Source organism: Rhinoraja longicauda, chromosome 13, assembly GCF_053455715.1.
Source record: "Rhinoraja longicauda isolate Sanriku21f chromosome 13, sRhiLon1.1, whole genome shotgun sequence".
NCBI lineage: Eukaryota > Metazoa > Chordata > Chondrichthyes > Rajiformes > Arhynchobatidae > Rhinoraja > Rhinoraja longicauda.
Window position 1 is genome coordinate 42,283,372 of NC_135965.1, and position 18,519 is coordinate 42,301,890.

General features: G+C 40.7%; 2 protein-coding genes across 2 annotated transcripts in view; both read left to right on the forward strand.

Annotated features, from left to right (window-relative positions):
- Nucleotides 1-1,451, forward strand: part of rsrc1 (arginine/serine-rich coiled-coil 1) — a 279,588-nt gene extending 278,137 nt beyond the window's left edge. The window contains exon 11 of the mRNA XM_078410060.1: nucleotides 1,154-1,451. Coding sequence (XP_078266186.1) covers nucleotides 1,154-1,252 — 99 coding nt within the window. The 3' untranslated portion in view covers nucleotides 1,253-1,451. The remainder of the gene's footprint in view (nucleotides 1-1,153) is intronic.
- A 631-nt stretch (nucleotides 1,452-2,082) lies between these two features.
- On the forward strand, nucleotides 2,083-18,143 carry mlf1 (myeloid leukemia factor 1). Its single transcript, XM_078410061.1, has 7 exons — nucleotides 2,083-2,223; nucleotides 7,724-7,883; nucleotides 9,240-9,317; nucleotides 9,542-9,670; nucleotides 10,403-10,562; nucleotides 12,276-12,387; nucleotides 16,822-18,143. The coding sequence occupies exons 1-7, from the start codon at nucleotides 2,189-2,191 to the stop codon at nucleotides 16,943-16,945; spliced, it is 798 nt and encodes a 265-aa protein (XP_078266187.1). The 5' UTR covers nucleotides 2,083-2,188; the 3' UTR covers nucleotides 16,946-18,143.
- The last annotated feature ends 376 nt before the right edge of the window (nucleotides 18,144-18,519 follow it).

An 18,519-nucleotide genomic window follows, 5' to 3' on the forward strand; every position in this document is an offset into this window, starting at 1 on the left:
ACTAACACAGCAGGGTCCACTCCAGATGCCTCTGTGGTGCCTACCCAGGCCCCAGCCATGGGCTCCATCAACCCAAGCACCGATGGCCGAGGGCTGTATAAGAAAATAACTGCAGATGCTGGTACAAATCAAAGGTATTTATTCACAAAATGCTGGAGTAACTCAGCAGGTCAGGCAGCATCTCAGGAGAGAATGAATGGGTGATGTTTTGGGTCGAGACCCTTCTTCAGACTGATGTCAGGGGACGGGACAAAGGAAGGATAAAGGTGGAGACAGGAAGATAGAGGGAGATCTGGGAAGGAGGAGGGGAAGAGAGGGACAGAGGAACTATCTAAAGTTGGAGAAGTCGATGTTCATACCACTGGGCTGCAAGCTGCCAGGCGAAATATGAGGTGCTGTTCCTCCAATTTCTGGTGGGCCTCACTATGGCACTGGAGGAGGCCCATGACAGAAAGGTCAGACTGGGAATGGGAGGGGGAGTTGAAGTGCTCGGCCACCGGGAGATCCGTTTGGCGAACGGGGACCGAGCCCAGGTGTTGAACGAAGCGATCGCCGAGCCTGCGTTTGGTTTCGCCGATGTAAATAAGTTGACATCTGGAGCAGCGGATGCAATAGATGAGGTTGGAGGAGGTGCAGGTGAACCTCTGTCTCACCTGGAAAGACTGTCGGCCCGCGAGGCTCCATCGCGAGGCCTGCTAGTCACCGGCCTCGGCTTCTCAGCGGCACCTCTGGAAGGCGTCTGCCGCAGTGGTGCCTCCGGAAGGCGTCAGACGCCAATTTCCAGTCGCCAATTAACCTGCAAACCTATATGTCTTTGAAGTGTGAGAGGAATCCGGAGGATGCAGAGAAAACCCACACGGTCACAGGAAGAACATACAAACTCCATACAGTCAGCACCGTAGTCAGGTTGAATCCGGGTCTCTGGTGCTCTTAGACAGCAACTCTATCGCTGCGCCACTGTGCCACCCTCTACAACATTTGTGAAAGAATAAGCAAAAGTGTTCTTCACTTCCACAGATATTTTAAAAACACTACATGAACCAAAACTGGATTTCAGTGCATTACATTAAGGAAAGTTGAGATGTAGAATAGTTGTAAATTATGTGAAGTGTTAGAACTAATTCCTGCATTTGGTTCTGTTCTGCCGTTACAGTTGTTTATGGACAAGCATGAAGCAGAAGAAAAGTGGTTCAAAAGATTAATCATTCTGCGACAGGAGAAACTGATGGGAAGCCCAGTTTCTGGATTCTGAATGATTTAACGTTATTTCTTAGATGGTTGAATCAGCAGCTTGTATGTTTGTTGTACAATTTTCATTGTTTAATCTTGCTAGAGTAATCTATGAATTTCTAATCAAGAAGAGTGCTAACTAATAAAATATAGTTTTCTGTTCAGGTGAAGTATCTGTATTGTGATCCAACAATATTTTTCTTTAATAAAAAATTGCGTATCCAGAATATTTTCACCTTTAAATCTGCAATTATTCACATTGGATAATATTGATAAAGGAAATACATACTCATAATCATTCGGAAACTTGCTGTGTGCAGGAAACCTTTTATAATTGTGTTTACATTGCTACAAATGTTCTGTTCCTTGTTGTGATTATGGAAGTAGTTGCATCTTTAAAATGTTCCTTCCTTCACTTGGTGTACATGTCTTCCGACACATTATTTGTGCAAGGATGCTGCCTGACCCACTGAGTGCACGTTGAGTCTTTTGCTGTCTTGCCTCCTGGACAGGCAGGAGGGGGTGGGGTGTATCTCCATTGCGTCATCGGAGCCGCTGCGGTGACGTCACTCTATCGCCCATTGTGACGTCAGGACCCTCCGGGGGGGAAGGGGTCAGTCCAGACTCCAGTCACTAGGGGCGGTCACATTTTTCGCATTCCGCCAATCACTGCGCAGGACGGTTCACCCACGTGGCTTCGTCGTCAGGGCTACGGGCAGCGTTGAGGAGTCGCCATAGCGACGATCGCAACCGCAACAGCTCCCCCACTGCCCCCATAGCCCCCGCCCGCCCTCCCCTCCCCCCCCCCCCCCCCCCCCACGCGCGCGCTCCCGTTGCCAAACAAAAGACGTTGACGACTCAACAGGGGCGGGAGTCACCCAGCAGAACGGCGAGCTCGGCAGGGGGGGGCGGACAACACCGGAGCCCGCGGGAAGAAGCCTCAGAGCCGACACGCGCTATGTTTCGCGAAATGGAAGATGATCCTTTTTTTGCGTAAGCGGGTCACAATGTTTAACCCGTTATCCCTTCCCGACCAAGGACGGAGAGGAGAGGAGGGGAGGGTGGGGTGCAGGAAAAAACTGCAGATGCTGGTTATGCACCGAAGATCGACTCAAAGTGCTGGAGTAACTCAGCATGCTGGAGTAACATCGAACCAAAAATGCCAGTGGATCGTTTGACGGCACTGGGCTGGAGTTTAGAAGAATGAGGCGGCTTGGCCCTTGGGGGGGGGGGGGGAGGAGGGAGCCGAAACGTACCGAATAGTGAAAGGCTTGGATAGAGTGGATGTGGAGAGGATGTTTCCACTACTGGGAGAGTCTAGGACTAGAGGACAGAGCCTCTAAATTAAAGGACATTCCTTTGGGAAGATGAGGAGAAATTTCTTTAGTCAGAGGGTGGCGAATCTGTGGAATTCTTTGCCACAGAAGGCTGTGGAGGCCAAGTCAATGGATATTTTAAAGCCAGAGATTCTTGATTCGTACGAGTGTGGAGTTATGGGGAGAAGGCAGGAGAATGGGATTAGGAGGTAGAGATAGATCAGCCATGATTGAATGGCGGAGCGGACTTGACGGGCCGAATGGCCGAATTCTGCTCCTATCACTTATGACCTTATGTAACTCAGTAGGTCACCCAGCATCTTTAGAGAGAAGGAACGGGTTACGTTTCGGGCCGAGACCCTTCTTCACGTCTGTGTAAGCGGGGGATACAACAAACTTTGGACTAAACCACTCGCCCTCTCGACTGGGTGTTATTTCTCATGGAGCCAATGACCTGTATGTAGATAGACACAATGTGCTGGATTAACTCAGTGGGTCAGGCAGCATCTCGAGCAAAGAAGTAGGAGACATTTCAGGTCGAGGCCCTTCAGGGTGAGGGGAAAGGTAAACGAGAGATATAGATGGTGTGGACGCATAGGCAACTCACAACCCAGGGGTATGAATATTGATTTCTATAAAGTCAAGTAATCCTTGCATCCCCTCTCTCCATCCCTCCACCACCCCAGTCGTTGTCCGAGTTTCACTGTCGTCCTGGTGAGTTTCATTGTATAACTACCAAATGCTGAAGCTGAAGGTACTAGTTGCATTATGGGAAGAGAGACTAGGCAATCTTCCATCAACGACATCCATGTCCATAAGTGTCAAAGAAGAACTTCCTCCTGGGGCCAAATCAAGCTGGGCTGAATGGAAATGCCTCAACAGACTGAGAGCTGGTACTGGTCGTTGTAAAGTGACTCTCAAGAAATGGGGTTACATAGACACTGAAGACGTCATCTGCATATGTGGCACTGAACCACAAACTATGGAGATGTCCTCTATTGGAGCACGAATACAAAGCTGAGGACCTCGCAGAGAACAATGATGTTGCTAAGAGTTGTGTTCAGTTTTGGCTGAAATACAATATCTAGCATGTGTGGACACAATAAGCACGATAAGAAGACTCGTTAACACCAGCCAACAATGGACTGTTTCCTTGATTAACGTTACTTTTTTTGCATATCTTTCATTCCTTTATTCTATATCTCTGTCACCGTCTGCACCTCTCGTTTCCCTTTCCCCTGACTCTCAGTTTGAAGAAGGGTCTCGACCCGAAACGTCACCTATTTTTCTCCAGAGATGCTGCCTGACCCACTGAGTTACTCCAGTTTTTGTATCTATCTTTGGTTTAAACCAGCATTTACAGTTTCTTCCTACACATTTTGTCTGCTCCAATGAACTGCAAATGCTGGTTCAATAGGATGAGTTTTCGAAGGATATAGGTCAAACACAGGTGGGTGAGACTAGTGTAGGTGGGACAAATGGACACAAAATGCTGGAGTAACTTAGCAGGTCAGGAAACATCCCTGGAGAACGTGGACAGTTGGCATTTCGGGTCAGGACCCATCTTCAGACACATCTTCAGACACACCTTAAGATTGATTCAAGATGAGGTAGATCGGGCATTTTTCATCATAATGGGCAAGTTGGGCTGAAGGAATATTTCCATGTTGTATAACTCTAAGAAAAACACAAAGTACTGGATGCTAACTCAAAGGGTTTCTCATCCCTGAAGGACATAGACAAATAATGCTTCACTCTAAAAAAGGGCCCCAACCCAAAACATAACCAGATGGAGTGATACTTTTTGATACATGTTTTACATGTAAGGCTGGAGTTACAGGGAACTGCAGATGCTGGAATCTTTAGTAATAATCATACGTGCTGGAGAAACTCTGTGGGGAAGGGAGGGTTTGGGGAGGGAATAACAAACAACGTTTCAGGTTGGAACCCATCTTCAGGATCCTCCCCTCCTCTTGAGCCTGTAAAAGGGTCATCGAGTCACACAGCATGGAAACAGCCCATTCAGCCCAACTTGCCCATGCTGACCACTTGGCCCACTGAGCTACTCCAGCACTTTATGTTATTTATAAGGATCGTGGTTTCTGTGGACAACCTTCCTTCCTGTATAATACCTGAACCTTAGGACACAATGGATAAAGGAAACGAGGAGGGGCATCCTTGCTGATGAAGTTATGCTGTTACTATGTTGTTAAGACAGCGGCACAAGAGATTAGACTTGCTGGCATTTTCAGCCAAACACAAAGTGCTGGAGGCACTCATCACGTCAGGCAGCATAGAAAATAGGTGCAGTGGTAGGCCATTCAGCCCTTTAAGGCAGCACCGCCATTCAATATCTGGCAGATGGGGCACCTTGGTTGGGGGGGGGGGGTTGATTATAATTCTGACATCCATAGGTCAGCTTTCAATTATGCTACATTGTCAAGATATGGTTGTCTCTAATATTGTTGGTTGCAACATTAGGATGAAAAGATGGAGCCACTGCGATCTATTTGAATTTGTGTTTTGCCCAGGAAGGTCCATTCCCGCCCCAAATGCTGCCTGACATGCTGAGTTCTTCCAAAACTTTATTTTGTTAAAACAGAGCATAGTTGAGAGAGAGTGATTATTTGAGAACATGGTGAGAGTTAAGGAATAAAACAGTACTTAATGGCCAAGATTGAGATGTCATGCTTGTTGGCTGCAGCATGCCTACCATTTCCCCAACATTCCTGCCCATTATTGAATACTTATAAATGTTTCTCGCTGATGTTCTGGAAGCTGAAAAAATGATAAGGCCCTTAGGGAATACAAAGAAAGCAGGAAACCACTCAAACAGGCTATCTGGGACCAAAGGGGGGCCACAAAATGTAATTGGTGAGTTGGATGAAGAAGAATCCCAAGGAAATTTATATCTGCTTTATATACAAGAGGGTAGCTGGTGAGAGGGTAGAACCATTCAAGGACAATGGAGGGAATTTATAACTAGAGCAAATAGAAGTGGATGAGGTATTAAATAATTACTTTGCATCGGTATTTACCCAGAAGAAGGGCATGGAGAATAGTGAAGGGAGACACAAAATGCTGGAGTAACTCAGCGGGTCAGGCAGCATCTCTGGAGAGAAGGAATGGGTGACGATTTGGGTCGAGACCCTTCTTCAGACTGAAGAATAGTGAGATCAGTGTGGAATATCCAAATATTTTAAGTGCTGTTGATATCAAGAAGGAAGAGATGTTGGGTCTCTTGACGAACATTAAGGTGGATGGGTCCCCAAGGGCCTGATGGGATCTGTCACAGGTTATTGACAGATGCAAGGGAGAAGATTCTGTGGCCTTGGTAGATTCTTTGCATCCTCCCAGCCACAGGTGAAGTCCTAGAAGATTGGAAAGTAGCCAATGCTGCATCTTTCTTAAAAAACGGAAATTGGGATAATTCATAGGCCTGTGAGCCTTACATCAGTGGAAGGAAAGTTATTGGAGAGGATTCTTAAGAATAGGATTTACTTGCTTTTGGAATAATATGAGTTTATAAGGAATAGTCACCATGGATTTGTGTGAGCAGGTCATATCTTACAAACGTTTTGAGGAGGGAACAGAGATGATTGCTGAGGTTAAGGCAGCAAATGTTATCTACATGGACGCTGGTAAGGCAGTGGTATTAACTTCATAGTATTAATCCAGAAGATTAAGATACATGGGATCTACAGTGACTTGGTAGAAGGTTAATGGCCTTGACAATAGAAGACAGAGGGTAGAGGTGGAGTGGTGTTTCTCTGACTGGAGGTCTGTGACCAGTAATATTCTTGAGGGATCAGTGCTAAGATTTCTGATGTTTGTGATATATATATATATAAATTATTTGGACAGCCTGGGTTGATTAGTAAATATACAGATGACACAAAAAGGGTGGAGTTGTGGAACTTGAAGAAGGTTATCAAAGGATACAGCAAGATATAAGTCAGTTCGAGATAAGGATTGAGAAATGGCAGATGGAGTTTAATCTGGAACAATATGAGGTGTTGCACTATTAGAGATCAAAAGTAAAAGGAAAGTATACAATAAATGGCAGGATCATTGGGGGACATTGATGTTCAGACTGATCTTGGTATGTAAATCCATAGCTCTGTTAAAGTTGAAACGCAAGTAGATAGGGTGGAAAAGAAGGCGGGGGGCATGTTTGCCTTCACCCGTGGGGCTGTTGATTATAAAAGTCAGGAAGTCATGTTGCAGCTCTGGAGTAACTCAGCTGGACAAGCAGCTTCTCTGGATAGAAGGAGGATTTTTTCAGAATTTAAAACCTGAAGGACCCATTGTTAACCATTATTCATTATGATCATGTAAAACAACATTTCTACATAAATATTATGGAATATTTCTAGTTTTTAAGATGTTAAGCCATTCACCTTGCATGGCTTCAAAATTTCCATATGAATAAGTTCAGAGCTTACATCAGACTCTCCATTAGGGAAATAAAAACTTAACTTAGCTACTTTGAAAGTGCATTTTTAGCTTATTAAATGTTTTAAACACCCATGTCAAGCTCAAATCACAAACTAATTTGCTTGAAAATAGCCTTGCATTAGCCTTGCATTAGTACTTAAATCTGTCACACCTTTCATCATCAATATTCCTTTTTGATCTTGGGCAGAATTTTGATTTTGGGGAGTGTAATAGTTTGGGAGTGGTTGTGGGATGGGGTTGGCAAAGAGTAAAGCTGGAGAAATTGACTGTGCTTTGAAAAGTTGCTTTTAACCTTGCCAACTTCTGCAAAACTGCTAATTTTAACATCTGTAACATCTATCTTTCTTCAGTCTATGGAGTTCAGATTCCATTGTGTTGGCTTTGCAGTTTAGTATTTTTCCTGCTTAAGAACACCAAACCAGCAATCTTTGAAATCCAATTTGAGAGTATTTGTAGAACAAAATTACCTATAGTGATGTTAAGATTTTCTGTTTGTTTTTTAATATGTCAAGACTATTAGGTACATCAATTTAGCCACAACCTCAACACATTCAAGGTCTTTTATTTAAGTTGACACTGGAAAGAATGTCAACTATATTGTTTATGATATGTGTCTTATAAAATGTGAGTTAGAAAGTCTTCTTATAAAACAGTTAAATTTATTACAGTGACATAAATCTATTACAGCTTAAAAAGTTTCATTTTCATCCCAATTTTAGAGACCCTTTTCATTCACACCAGGAAAACCTGCGTCAGTTGATGTCCAGTTTTCCTGTTCAATTGGATCAAGACCTCTTGGTAAATTCCCCAAATGGGAAAAAGTCTACTCAACCATGCCCAAAACCGAAATGCCCAAAAGAAGCTTCAAAGCAACCTGTGGTATGACAATTATTATGTATTCTAGTTGAAATTCATTTGTATGGAACATTGGAAATGAAATTCAGGAATGGTGAAAGGCATGAAGACAAACTGATTTTCCATTAAATTGGCATCTTAAATAATATTTCTTTAAATATGCAACTGTTAGAAATGTTTTAAAGTTTTATTGATTATAGTTAATGTTTTTGAGTGTGAATATGGATAAACCTGATACTGGCTTGAAATTATTTTTTAACAATTTTCAACAAATGTAATTATGTGATTGTTTAAAGATGCACTATGTTCCTGATGGTATGAGAATGTTTGATGGAAATAATGTTTGTTGGTGAATCTATTCTTCAGGTTAGGAAGGCACTGTAGATGCTGGTTTACACTGAAGATAGACACAAAATGCTGGAGTAACTGGAGAAAAGGAACAGGTGACGTTTCGGGTGAAAACTCTTCTTCAGACCGAAGAAGGGTCTCGACCCAAAAAGTCACCTATTCCTTTTCTCCAGAAATGCTGCCTGAGTTATTCCAGCATTTTGTGTCTTCTACTATCGCATTTAACTCTTCTATTTAAAGCCTTTGATACTTATATTAAATTTGATTGATACTCACTGATACTTTGCTAGTTTACATGGTCTTTTTCAATTTCACTCTCCATTCACTACCCAAATGAGCTCAGTATGCTAGGTGGGTAAGTATATTCAAGTCTCAGATCAATGAATGTGACTTATGAATGTAATTTTTAATTAGGATAGGATGGTTCAGTTGCCGGATAATAGTTGGGAAGAAACTGCTCGGCAGCATCTCAGAAGAACATGGAGAGGTGAAGTTTTGGGTCGGGACTCCTTTTAGACTGGGATCGTCGCCTATCCATGTTCACCTGAGATGTTGCTTGACATGCTGAGCTACTCCAGCCTTCTTTTGTAAACCTGCATCGGCAGCTTCTTATTTCTCGTATGGAGAAATAACTCTAATTGTAAATGTAGATTGCAATTCCCTAGGATAAATATTACAAATAATAGTAATATTTTGCATTTTAATGCATTAAAATGTTAGGTCTTTTATTTGCTCCCTTCTATCTGTATTTCTAATCTTCATTTATCGTGACGACAAATGTTTAATTAAAGATTGTTTTCTGATTTGCAATGTGAAAGAATCGTGCATTCCATTCCTTAGCCGCTGACTATAACATCTAACCAGTGAATTACTCAACATCACCGTAGATCATTCAGCTATTGTAATGTAGTAACTATTCATTGTTTTCATATAATGTGTAAAACAGAACTTGCTGCATGAAACTTATAATTTCCTGGCTATATTCCTTTGATGATGTTCTTCTTAAAAATTATTTTTTTTGTGTTTATTTAGGCTAGTTGCTCAGGGGATCCATTCAACCAGATGATGGAACAAATGAGGCAAGAGATGCTTGACATGCAACGCAACATAGTAAGTGCAACTTGGGAGCAGATAACCAAAAACTCATATTATCCATAATTGTAGCCAAATACTAAAGTTGCCTGTCAATTGATTTTAAATTATTTGTTGTGATTAAGGTTTCATTTAGTCTAAGCTTCTAGAAGTTTCTGGTGTGTTGAAACTCTGAGGCTAAGTTCATTTTGCTTTGCTTAGCAGCCTTTGCTTTCAAAACAGTGTACTTTTTTTTCCTGCAGAAACATGGATCTTGCAATACTGATGACCATACTTTAAACACTTCTACTGTAATGAGTTATGCAAAAGTGGGAAATGAACCTCCCAAAGTGTTCCAGGCTTCCACTCATGTACATCATGTTCCTGGTGGAGTAAGTATTCTGAATTGGAAAATTCCTCTATTGATCTAAACCATGCTGTCAAAATATGTGAAAGCATTATTTTCTCATTTAAATTTCTATATGGTAAGAGTGGACTCCAGGATTTTGTGATCAAATATAATCTTGATTGTCTCTGTTGTGCTCCTGTGGTAATCATATTTATGCATCTGAGAGGCAAATTTGAGTTCAATGTTGACTAGTCTACAGTTTTTATTTCCCTCATGATAACTAACAAATTGGGTGAGGTTTATTCTCTTGCAGTACTTGCTAAACAGAGTCAATCTCACTCGACAAATTTTGCGAATTGGCTCTGGGCATTGATGGAAGAGAGTTGATCATGCCTGGCTAAAAGGTAAAATGTTGGAAATTAAAGAGAACCACTGACTGGATCTGCATCAGATTGGCTCAGGGAGACACTGGAAGATGTATGTTGGCGTTTATTGAGTGTGGAACAAATGTTGTCCTGGAACCATTCATCTTGGCACTGGGAGTGGATTTTTATTGGTCACATATTTCATCAGCTAAATTGAGATAGATGACCATTCTAATAGTGAAGCCCACACTTTGAACCCCCCCCCCCCAACCACAACCTATACTGTACCTAGCACCATAGCACTTTGTCAGTGATTGACTGGTGATTATTCTATTAAGCACCATGTGAAAAGTAAAGTGTTTAGTTCCTTTAAAGATATTGGACTAATTAATAATTTAGGAATTTTTCAGATTAAAGAGACAAGACGGGCAGTGAAAGACTCTGAAAGTGGAATTGACAAGTTATCGATTGGCCATCACATTAAAGACCGTGGTCATGTTATTCAGAAATGTAAAAACCAGTTAACAGGTGATGAAGAAGTTGATCAAGAATTTATCAACCTAAATGAAGGTGAGACAACTCTCTCCAACGAGAGTTCAGCAACATCCTCTCTCACTGCTCACCCTTCATGATTCCTCCTTATATTTTATCACTGTCCCACCCACTCCCCTGACATCAGTCTGAAGAAGGGTCTCGACCCGAACATCACCCATTCCTTCTCTCCGGAGATGCTGCCTGTCCCGCTGAGTAACTCCAGCATTTTGTGTCTACCTTTGAGTTAAACCAGCATCTGCAGTTTTTTTCCTACACATTTTGTCCGCTCCAATGCAAAATCTCCTCAAGGTATGTCTACTTTGAAGAAGTTCTCCTCTCTCCGACGAGAGTGCAGCAACATCCTCTCTCACTGCTCCCCCTCTGTGATTCCTCCTTACATTCTATCGCTGTCCCGCCCACTCCCCTGACATAAGTCTGAAGAAGGGTCTCAGCCTGAAACGTCACCCATTCCGACTCTCCAGCGATGCTGCCTGTCTCGCTGAGTTACTCCAGCATAATGTGTTAACTTATACTGGTTGCCTATTTCAAAAGATTGCAATTAAATATTGTGAACTTGAAATAAGATTATTCACTGGTGCCAGTCATGACCACTGCTCTACAAATGTATCTTTTTTTTTTTTTCTCCATTTCTACTGTCTTCATGATTAAGATGTTCTTACCTCAGTTAAGATTGTTCATTAATACGCCTTGAAGCTCAATCCTGGCACATGCTCCAAAGACGTACAGGTATGTAGGTTAATTGGCTGGGTAAATGTTAAAAAAAAATTGGAAAAAAAATTGTCCCTAGTGGGTGTAGGATAGTGTTAATGTACGGGGATCGCTGGGCGGCACGGACTTGGTGGGCCGAAAAGGCCTGTTTCCGGCTGTCTATATATGATATGACATGATATTCCTGGCAGGAATATGACTCTAATATAGAACTGTTCCTAATCCCACCATGTTTTTCAGAGTCAAGAGGAGTAGGTACTAGGATCAGGAATATGTCAGGTATTAGGATCAGGAATAGGTCTGCAGCAATTTTCCCTCCTTACTACAAAATGGTGGTGGCCACGTCATATTTGGCAAAGAACATGGCTGAGATTTAGAGTCACAAGAAACTGCAGATGTTGGAATCTTGATTAAAACACTGGAAGAACTCCGCAGGTCAGGCAGCATCTGTGGAGGGAATGGACAGGGGGTTTTGGGTTGGGAGCCTTCTTCAGACTAATAGTCGTTGGGGGCGGGGAGGTGAAGAAAGCTGGAAAAGAGGTGGGAGCAGGACCGAGTCTGGCAAGTGGTGGCTGAGATTTAGTTAACCACCTAATGTATGAACATCCATGTGAAAGGAATAATAATATGAGAGGATTCAATGTATTGTTCTATTTATACATTTCAATCAATTTTAGCACAAATGAACCCTGAAAAATGCTCATGAAATTTGCTTAAAAAGAAAACAAAGAAATACAGGGCACCAGCTTATTCCAGAAATGAACTTCACGATATTTCCATTGTCCTGGGTTTACCTGGGCAGAAAACTGAACTGTGAAACCTACATATGAATCAGTAGTTTCCACTTTATTCTTACACTCATCACACAAACATACAGAAACCAATTTGGATAATACATGTCTCTGGGTTCATCCATCTGTAATGCACTCTGATGAAATTTTCGAACAGGTGTCATTATTTATCTTCTTCCAGTGTATATTTTGTAACCACATTCACTACTTTGTTTTCAAAATTTTGCAGATGATGCGCAATTGTTTGACTGTGAATGGCAGGAAAAGGTGTCAAAGTATCTGCCTCCTGGAACACAAACGCTTGGTCTTCAGGATGTTAAAAAAGCTATGGAAGGACGAAGGTACATCAAGGCCTTTTGTTTCTTTGCGGGATAATTTAAAAAAAATAATGTAACTTAGTGCTGAGGTAGGAGTTTAAGAGTGTTAATAATTTTGACCTGTATGTATGTTTTGTTCATTGATGGATGCTTTTACTTTCAAATTAATTATAATTAAAAAATAATAAAGTTCAAGAAAAAATGCTAACCAATAACAAAGATCTTGGAGACACCTGGAACTGCAAATGCTGCAATTTTAAATGGAGGTGAGTGAAAAGTGGGGTATGGAAAAGGACAAGATGAGGCTATAAGTCATGGTGAGGTGTAATATCATCGTAGAAGCCAGTGATCACAGCATCTGGCATTGATAATGGAGAGTTGCTGTGATCTTTGTCAGTGATGATGCCCGTGGACATGTCTTTGGTCAAAATATTGATGCCCTGCAAGACCCTGTAATTTATGCATCAATGCCAACTTGGAATAGAATATAACATTTGGGTTATAAATGGTCTCAAATTTTCATTGTGAGACTGATATAAGCTCTGCAAATGTTTTGATGCTAATATATTCACAAATAACGCCAGAGAAAAATCTACCACCCTCAGAGGTCTGCTCCTGGCAGCATCCATTCTAATTTCCCCATGGCAAGGCGTCTATTGGAATCAACCAATACCATGTTAAAATATGCCAAATTTTAGGCATGATTAATGCATGAAGAATAAATGTGCTGATGGGTCTATTTTTTAGACTTTGCAGTTTTTCAATCTTCTGGTACCTTACCAGTGATGAACGGGGCCATTTTTATATCTGCCATTTTACCACTCTTGTTTCTTTTAAAAGCCTGAGACCCATTCTATTTGGGCCTGGTGATTTATCCATGGAGTCATACAGTGTGGAAACAGGCCATTCGGCCCAACTTGCCCACACTGACCAACATGTCCCATCTGCACTAGTTCCGCCTGCTTGTGTTTGGCCCATATCCCTCTAAGCCTGTCCTATCCATGCACCTGTCTAAATGTTTCTTAAATGTTGCGATAGCACCTGCCTCAACTACCTCCTCTGGCAGCTCATTCCATAGGTTAAGGTGAAAGGGGAAACATTTAACATGAACTTGAGAGGTGACTTTCTCATACAGAGGTGGTGCACAAATGGAACGAGCTGTCAGAGGAAGGAGTTGAGGCAGGTACAGTAACAACACTTAAAAGAATTTGGACAAGCACCTGGATAGTAAAGGTTTAGAGAGATATGGGTCAAGTACAGGCAAATGGGACTAGCTTGGATGGGGCATGTTGGTTGGCATGCAAGGATTCGTCTGAATGGCTTGTGTTTAAAAAGCATTGTTAACATAATGAAAAGAATATCAGAAGATCATTACTAAATAATATTTGGCATCAATCCACATAAAGGGTTACCATGCAGATGAATTAAGAGAAACAGAGGCGTATTTTGGGGGAGATATTTCTGGTTAGTAGTGCTTGGACAGCTGAAGACAAGGCCACGTCGAGTGATTAAAATAGTGAACACAAAAGATGCCCAAAACTGGAGGAATATTAAGATTACAGGACTTGAGCAGTTTTCAGAACCAAGGAGCAAAGCTCTTGGCGATATTTACCCCAAATTGCTCTGTGGAAATATCACCAACAATATATCCTGGCCCAACCACATTGAAAGTATACCAAGAACTTTGCTCCCTCAGAAGAATAAAGAAACTTGGTATGTCAGCAGTGACTTACCAATTTGTACAGAGGCACCATAGAAAGCATCTTATCCAGATGCATCCATCACAGCTTGATATGTATGGCAGCTGCACTGCTCAAAACTGCTAGTGATTGCAGAATGTTTTGAATGCATCCCAGTCCACCATACCACCAGCACCACTCCCCCCCCCCCCCCCCCCCCCATCAACTCCATCGACTGGTTGCTTCAGGAAAGTTGCTGGCAGAATTAAGGAGCCCGCACACCCATGTCATTTTAATTTCTCCTCTCTCCCATGGGCAGAAAATACAAAAACGTAAAAGCAAGTACCACCATATTCAAGAACAGCTTCTCATCTGCCAGTGATGAGTTCCCGATCTTCCAATCAACATCGTTTTGGCCCATATAATTTCCTTTATCTGCACTTTCTCTGTAGCTGTAACATTATATTCTGCACTTTGTTTATTTTCTCTTTTGCACTACGTCATACCAAATGATACCAAATGTATCATTTTACCGTAATGGTAAAAAAGTACCATTAATCATGTATGGTAAAGCAAAAAAAACAGTTTTTCACTGTTTCTCGGTAGTCGTGACAATAATAAGCCAATACCAAACCCGAAGCGATGGAGCAACTGAAAGAAAGAATAAAGACTTTTACATTGATTTAGCAAAATGATTTTTGACTTGAGTGCTCAGTCATTATACTTATTTCACAAACTTGCAATCAGAGGTGTGAAATTTGTAAATTTTGGCGTGTGGCAAAGATTCATCTTCAGTATAAAGCATTTAAATTAATCAAAGAATTCCTTGTAATACACCATAAAAATGTAGCATAAGCTCAGGAATTAGAACAATTAGATCTGGCTGTTTTTGATTGATTCGGCTTCATCTACCTACTACCCCTTTGAATATATCACTCTTTCCATTTCTGTTCAAGAATATCCTAATGATTCATGAAAACTTTTATAATATCACTTAAATAGTGTTCCCTGTCAAAGTTCCAAAAGTTTAGTGATCTTAATGTTGCAAAGAAACAAACATTCTTTCTAACTCCTAACATACTATTTTTTAAAATAAAAACAGAAAATGCTGCCAACACTTAGCATCAGTGGAGGGAGAAAAAGAGTTAACGTGTCAGGTCGATCTTTCATCAGAACTGGAAGATTTTAGAGATGAACAGCTTTTAAGCAAGTACAGAGCCGAAGCTCCTAATTTTCAATTGTACCCAATACTCTTTGAGCCCTTCATCGTAGTAAAGAATTTGCCATTCCTCTTTAATCTTAAACATTTCAATTAAACTACCTATCTATATGTTTTTCAAACTTAAGTAAAGCCAACATTTATTTTAACCATGCCTTGTAATTTTACTTTCTGAACCCCAAAATCATTGCTGCTTGGCTTTGAATTTTCTCAGGAACAATAACATTTGCATGACACAGGGAATGGAACATTGCACTGAAATCCATAGTCAGATCAATAGATCAGATAGCGTCACTACAAAGTGAATTGCTTTGTATTCTGTCAGCTAATGTTAGTTGATTTTCTTTTAAACCTAGCTCCTGCAGAGAAATTAATTGCGCAGCACAATGCTGCAACTGGTAGAGGCGCTGCCTCACTGGGCCTGAGACCCGGATTCAATCCTGACCTCGGGTGCTTTCTGGATGTTGTTTGCATGTTCTCCCTGTGACTGCGAGGGTTTCCTCCAGGTGCTTTAGTTTCCTCCCACATCCCAAAGACGTACGAGTTTGTAGGTTAATGGGATTTTCTAAATTGCCCCTATTGGGTAGAGAGTGGATCAGTCAATGGGATAATATAGAACTATTGTGAATGGGTGATCAATGGTCATTGTGGATTTGATGGGCAGAAGGGCCTGTTTCCATGTTGTATCTCTAAACTCTAAAGTAAATGTTATGTTTGAATTAACAGCATGTAAAAAAATCCTAAACAATAAACTGGTTGGATTTACTTGCCTTTGATTATTTTTCACCAGTCAATTGTTCAGAAACAATATATGCCATAAATACATTTGATAGTTTTCTGAACAGTTGTATCATACAGCATGCAGAGTCATGAATAAGCAATGTATTTAAAGGGTACAGCCTCATTAGGTGACATAACTTCATAACGCTTTCCATGAACACATATCTCCTGACTGTCATAATCCCAAACATTACGTTTTATTGTTATTTATGTTACTTAAATTCACTGAGCAATTGTGACTGATGAAGCAATATAGTAGATACTATTGTTTGTTTCCATGGCAATATATATTTATTATATATTTTGTACAGATTAAGACTTCATTGTTAAATCATTTGAGGGCCTGATACTGAGGAAGTGAAGTTGGAAATAATTGCAGCTTTTATGAAATGAAATGAGTAAGATTTTATTGCAGATTTTAACTAAAACAGAACTTTGACAATAATATATTTACCAGTTCAGAATCTAAAATAAAATATATTAATTTAGATTTAATTCTAAAGTACCTAAAATTAACTATTGCTGCGTTTCAGGGTAATGCACTGAAGAGAATGCACGAAAAAGTCTGATTGAAATTATACACCAAAGGGATAATTGAGTTTCAATCCTTTGGACTGTAGATTCATAAATTCTTCTTTCTACTAGTTTTTGACAATGGGAAAGAAAGCATTATTCATGTCATCAGTACTGTTCAAAATGATATTATAAATATCAATGAAAATTCTTTTGATCTCGTGCATGAATGAAAGTAACAAAGTATTGTTTTATTTTCACTTTCAGGTCAAAACACGGAAAAAGACAATCTGTTTCGCAAGTTGCTGCTTCCCCTTCTTCTTGCAGCTGCCCTCACAGGAACTCTCTTACTGCAAACATGAAATCAACGTCAAAAAATGGACGAAGATGAGTACTTTACCGAAACTACTTGGCTCAGGCAATTATTGTTCAGTACCAAGGCTGTGCTTTTGAGTATTAGCTTAGTTCCTGTAGCATACTTCAGTTCACCTCTAGCCTTAGACTATGTAGTTCCATAACTAGCATTTCATTTTTGTCATCAGCAATGTGTACCAAATAAAAGAAATGCATTTTATAGGTTAAAAGTAAATAACTACCGAGTCAAGTTAAGCATCCAATAAAGTAGGCTTCAGACATACTGTTGATGTAGGTGATTTGATCAATTTATATCCTGTCAATGCAATTAGCATTGATTTTTCTTGCACTCTTTACACAAACATGCACGGCCTGTTATTTGGCACTATACTTTTTGGATGGCATCAGTGGAATTAATTCATAACTTCATAAATCATAGGTGCAGAATAAGGCATTTCGGCCCATTGAGTCCACTTTGCCATTAACTCATGGCTTTTCTTCTCAACCCCATTCTCTGACCTTCTCATAACCTTTGACACCATTACTAATCAAAAATCTGACAATTTCCATTTTAAAAATACCCAATGATTTGGCCACCACAGCCACCTGTGGCAAAAATTCCACAGATTCACCACCCTCTGACTAAAGAAATTCCTCCTTTTTTTAAAAAGGTATCTCCTTTTATTCAAGGGCTGTGTCCTCTGGTCCTACCTCTCCCACAAGTAGAAACATCCTCTCCACATCCACTCTATCCATGCCTTTCATTATTAGGTACGTTTCAATGAGGTCCCCCTCATCCTTCTAAACTCCAGCATGTACAGGTCCAGTGCCGTCAAATGCTCATCATACCTTAATCTAATTATCCCTGGGATTTTAGGTCTGTAACCATGTTTGCATATGGGTGGCTAGCTTCTAGCATTAATTTTATTGCATTATAGACCCAGGAAATGTAGCAGGTCTGCTGTTTCTTCAGGTGCTCTTAAAGTGGATGTATCATATCTGTCATTTTGGTCAATACGAGCAGCATCACTGTCAGGACAGAGAGCGGCTTCAGAAAACTAACTGGTCTGAAGAAGGATCTCGACTCGAAACGTCACCTATTTATTTTCTCCAGAGATGCTGCCTGACCAGCTGAGTTGTGCCAGCATTTTTGGTGTAAACCAGCATCTGCAGTTCCTTCCTACACATTAACTGATCTTATTTTGACAATCTCTTCACATTTCTCCTAAATAAAATCCAGCTGTATGACACCTTTCCAGCAGCACCATCAATAATTTTTAACCTGACAATTATTTTGTAATATCTTCGTTCACTTACAAATGCACTTCAGAAGCTCGCAAAACTGGAATTTCCTTACTCCTTTCTTGCCTGAAGAAAGGTGTTAAATGTATCTTTTGGACCTCTTCCATTTACCTTGACAGGAAAACTATGATGTTTTTTAAGTTAATACTGCAGATTCTGTGGGATGTCATCTGCATTATCAGCATTCTCGAACATATAGAACAGTACAGCACATAAGCCACAACGTCTACGCCGAGCATAATGCCAAGTTAAACCTCTGCCTGCACACGATCCATACCCCTGCATATTCATGTGGCTATCCAAAAGCCT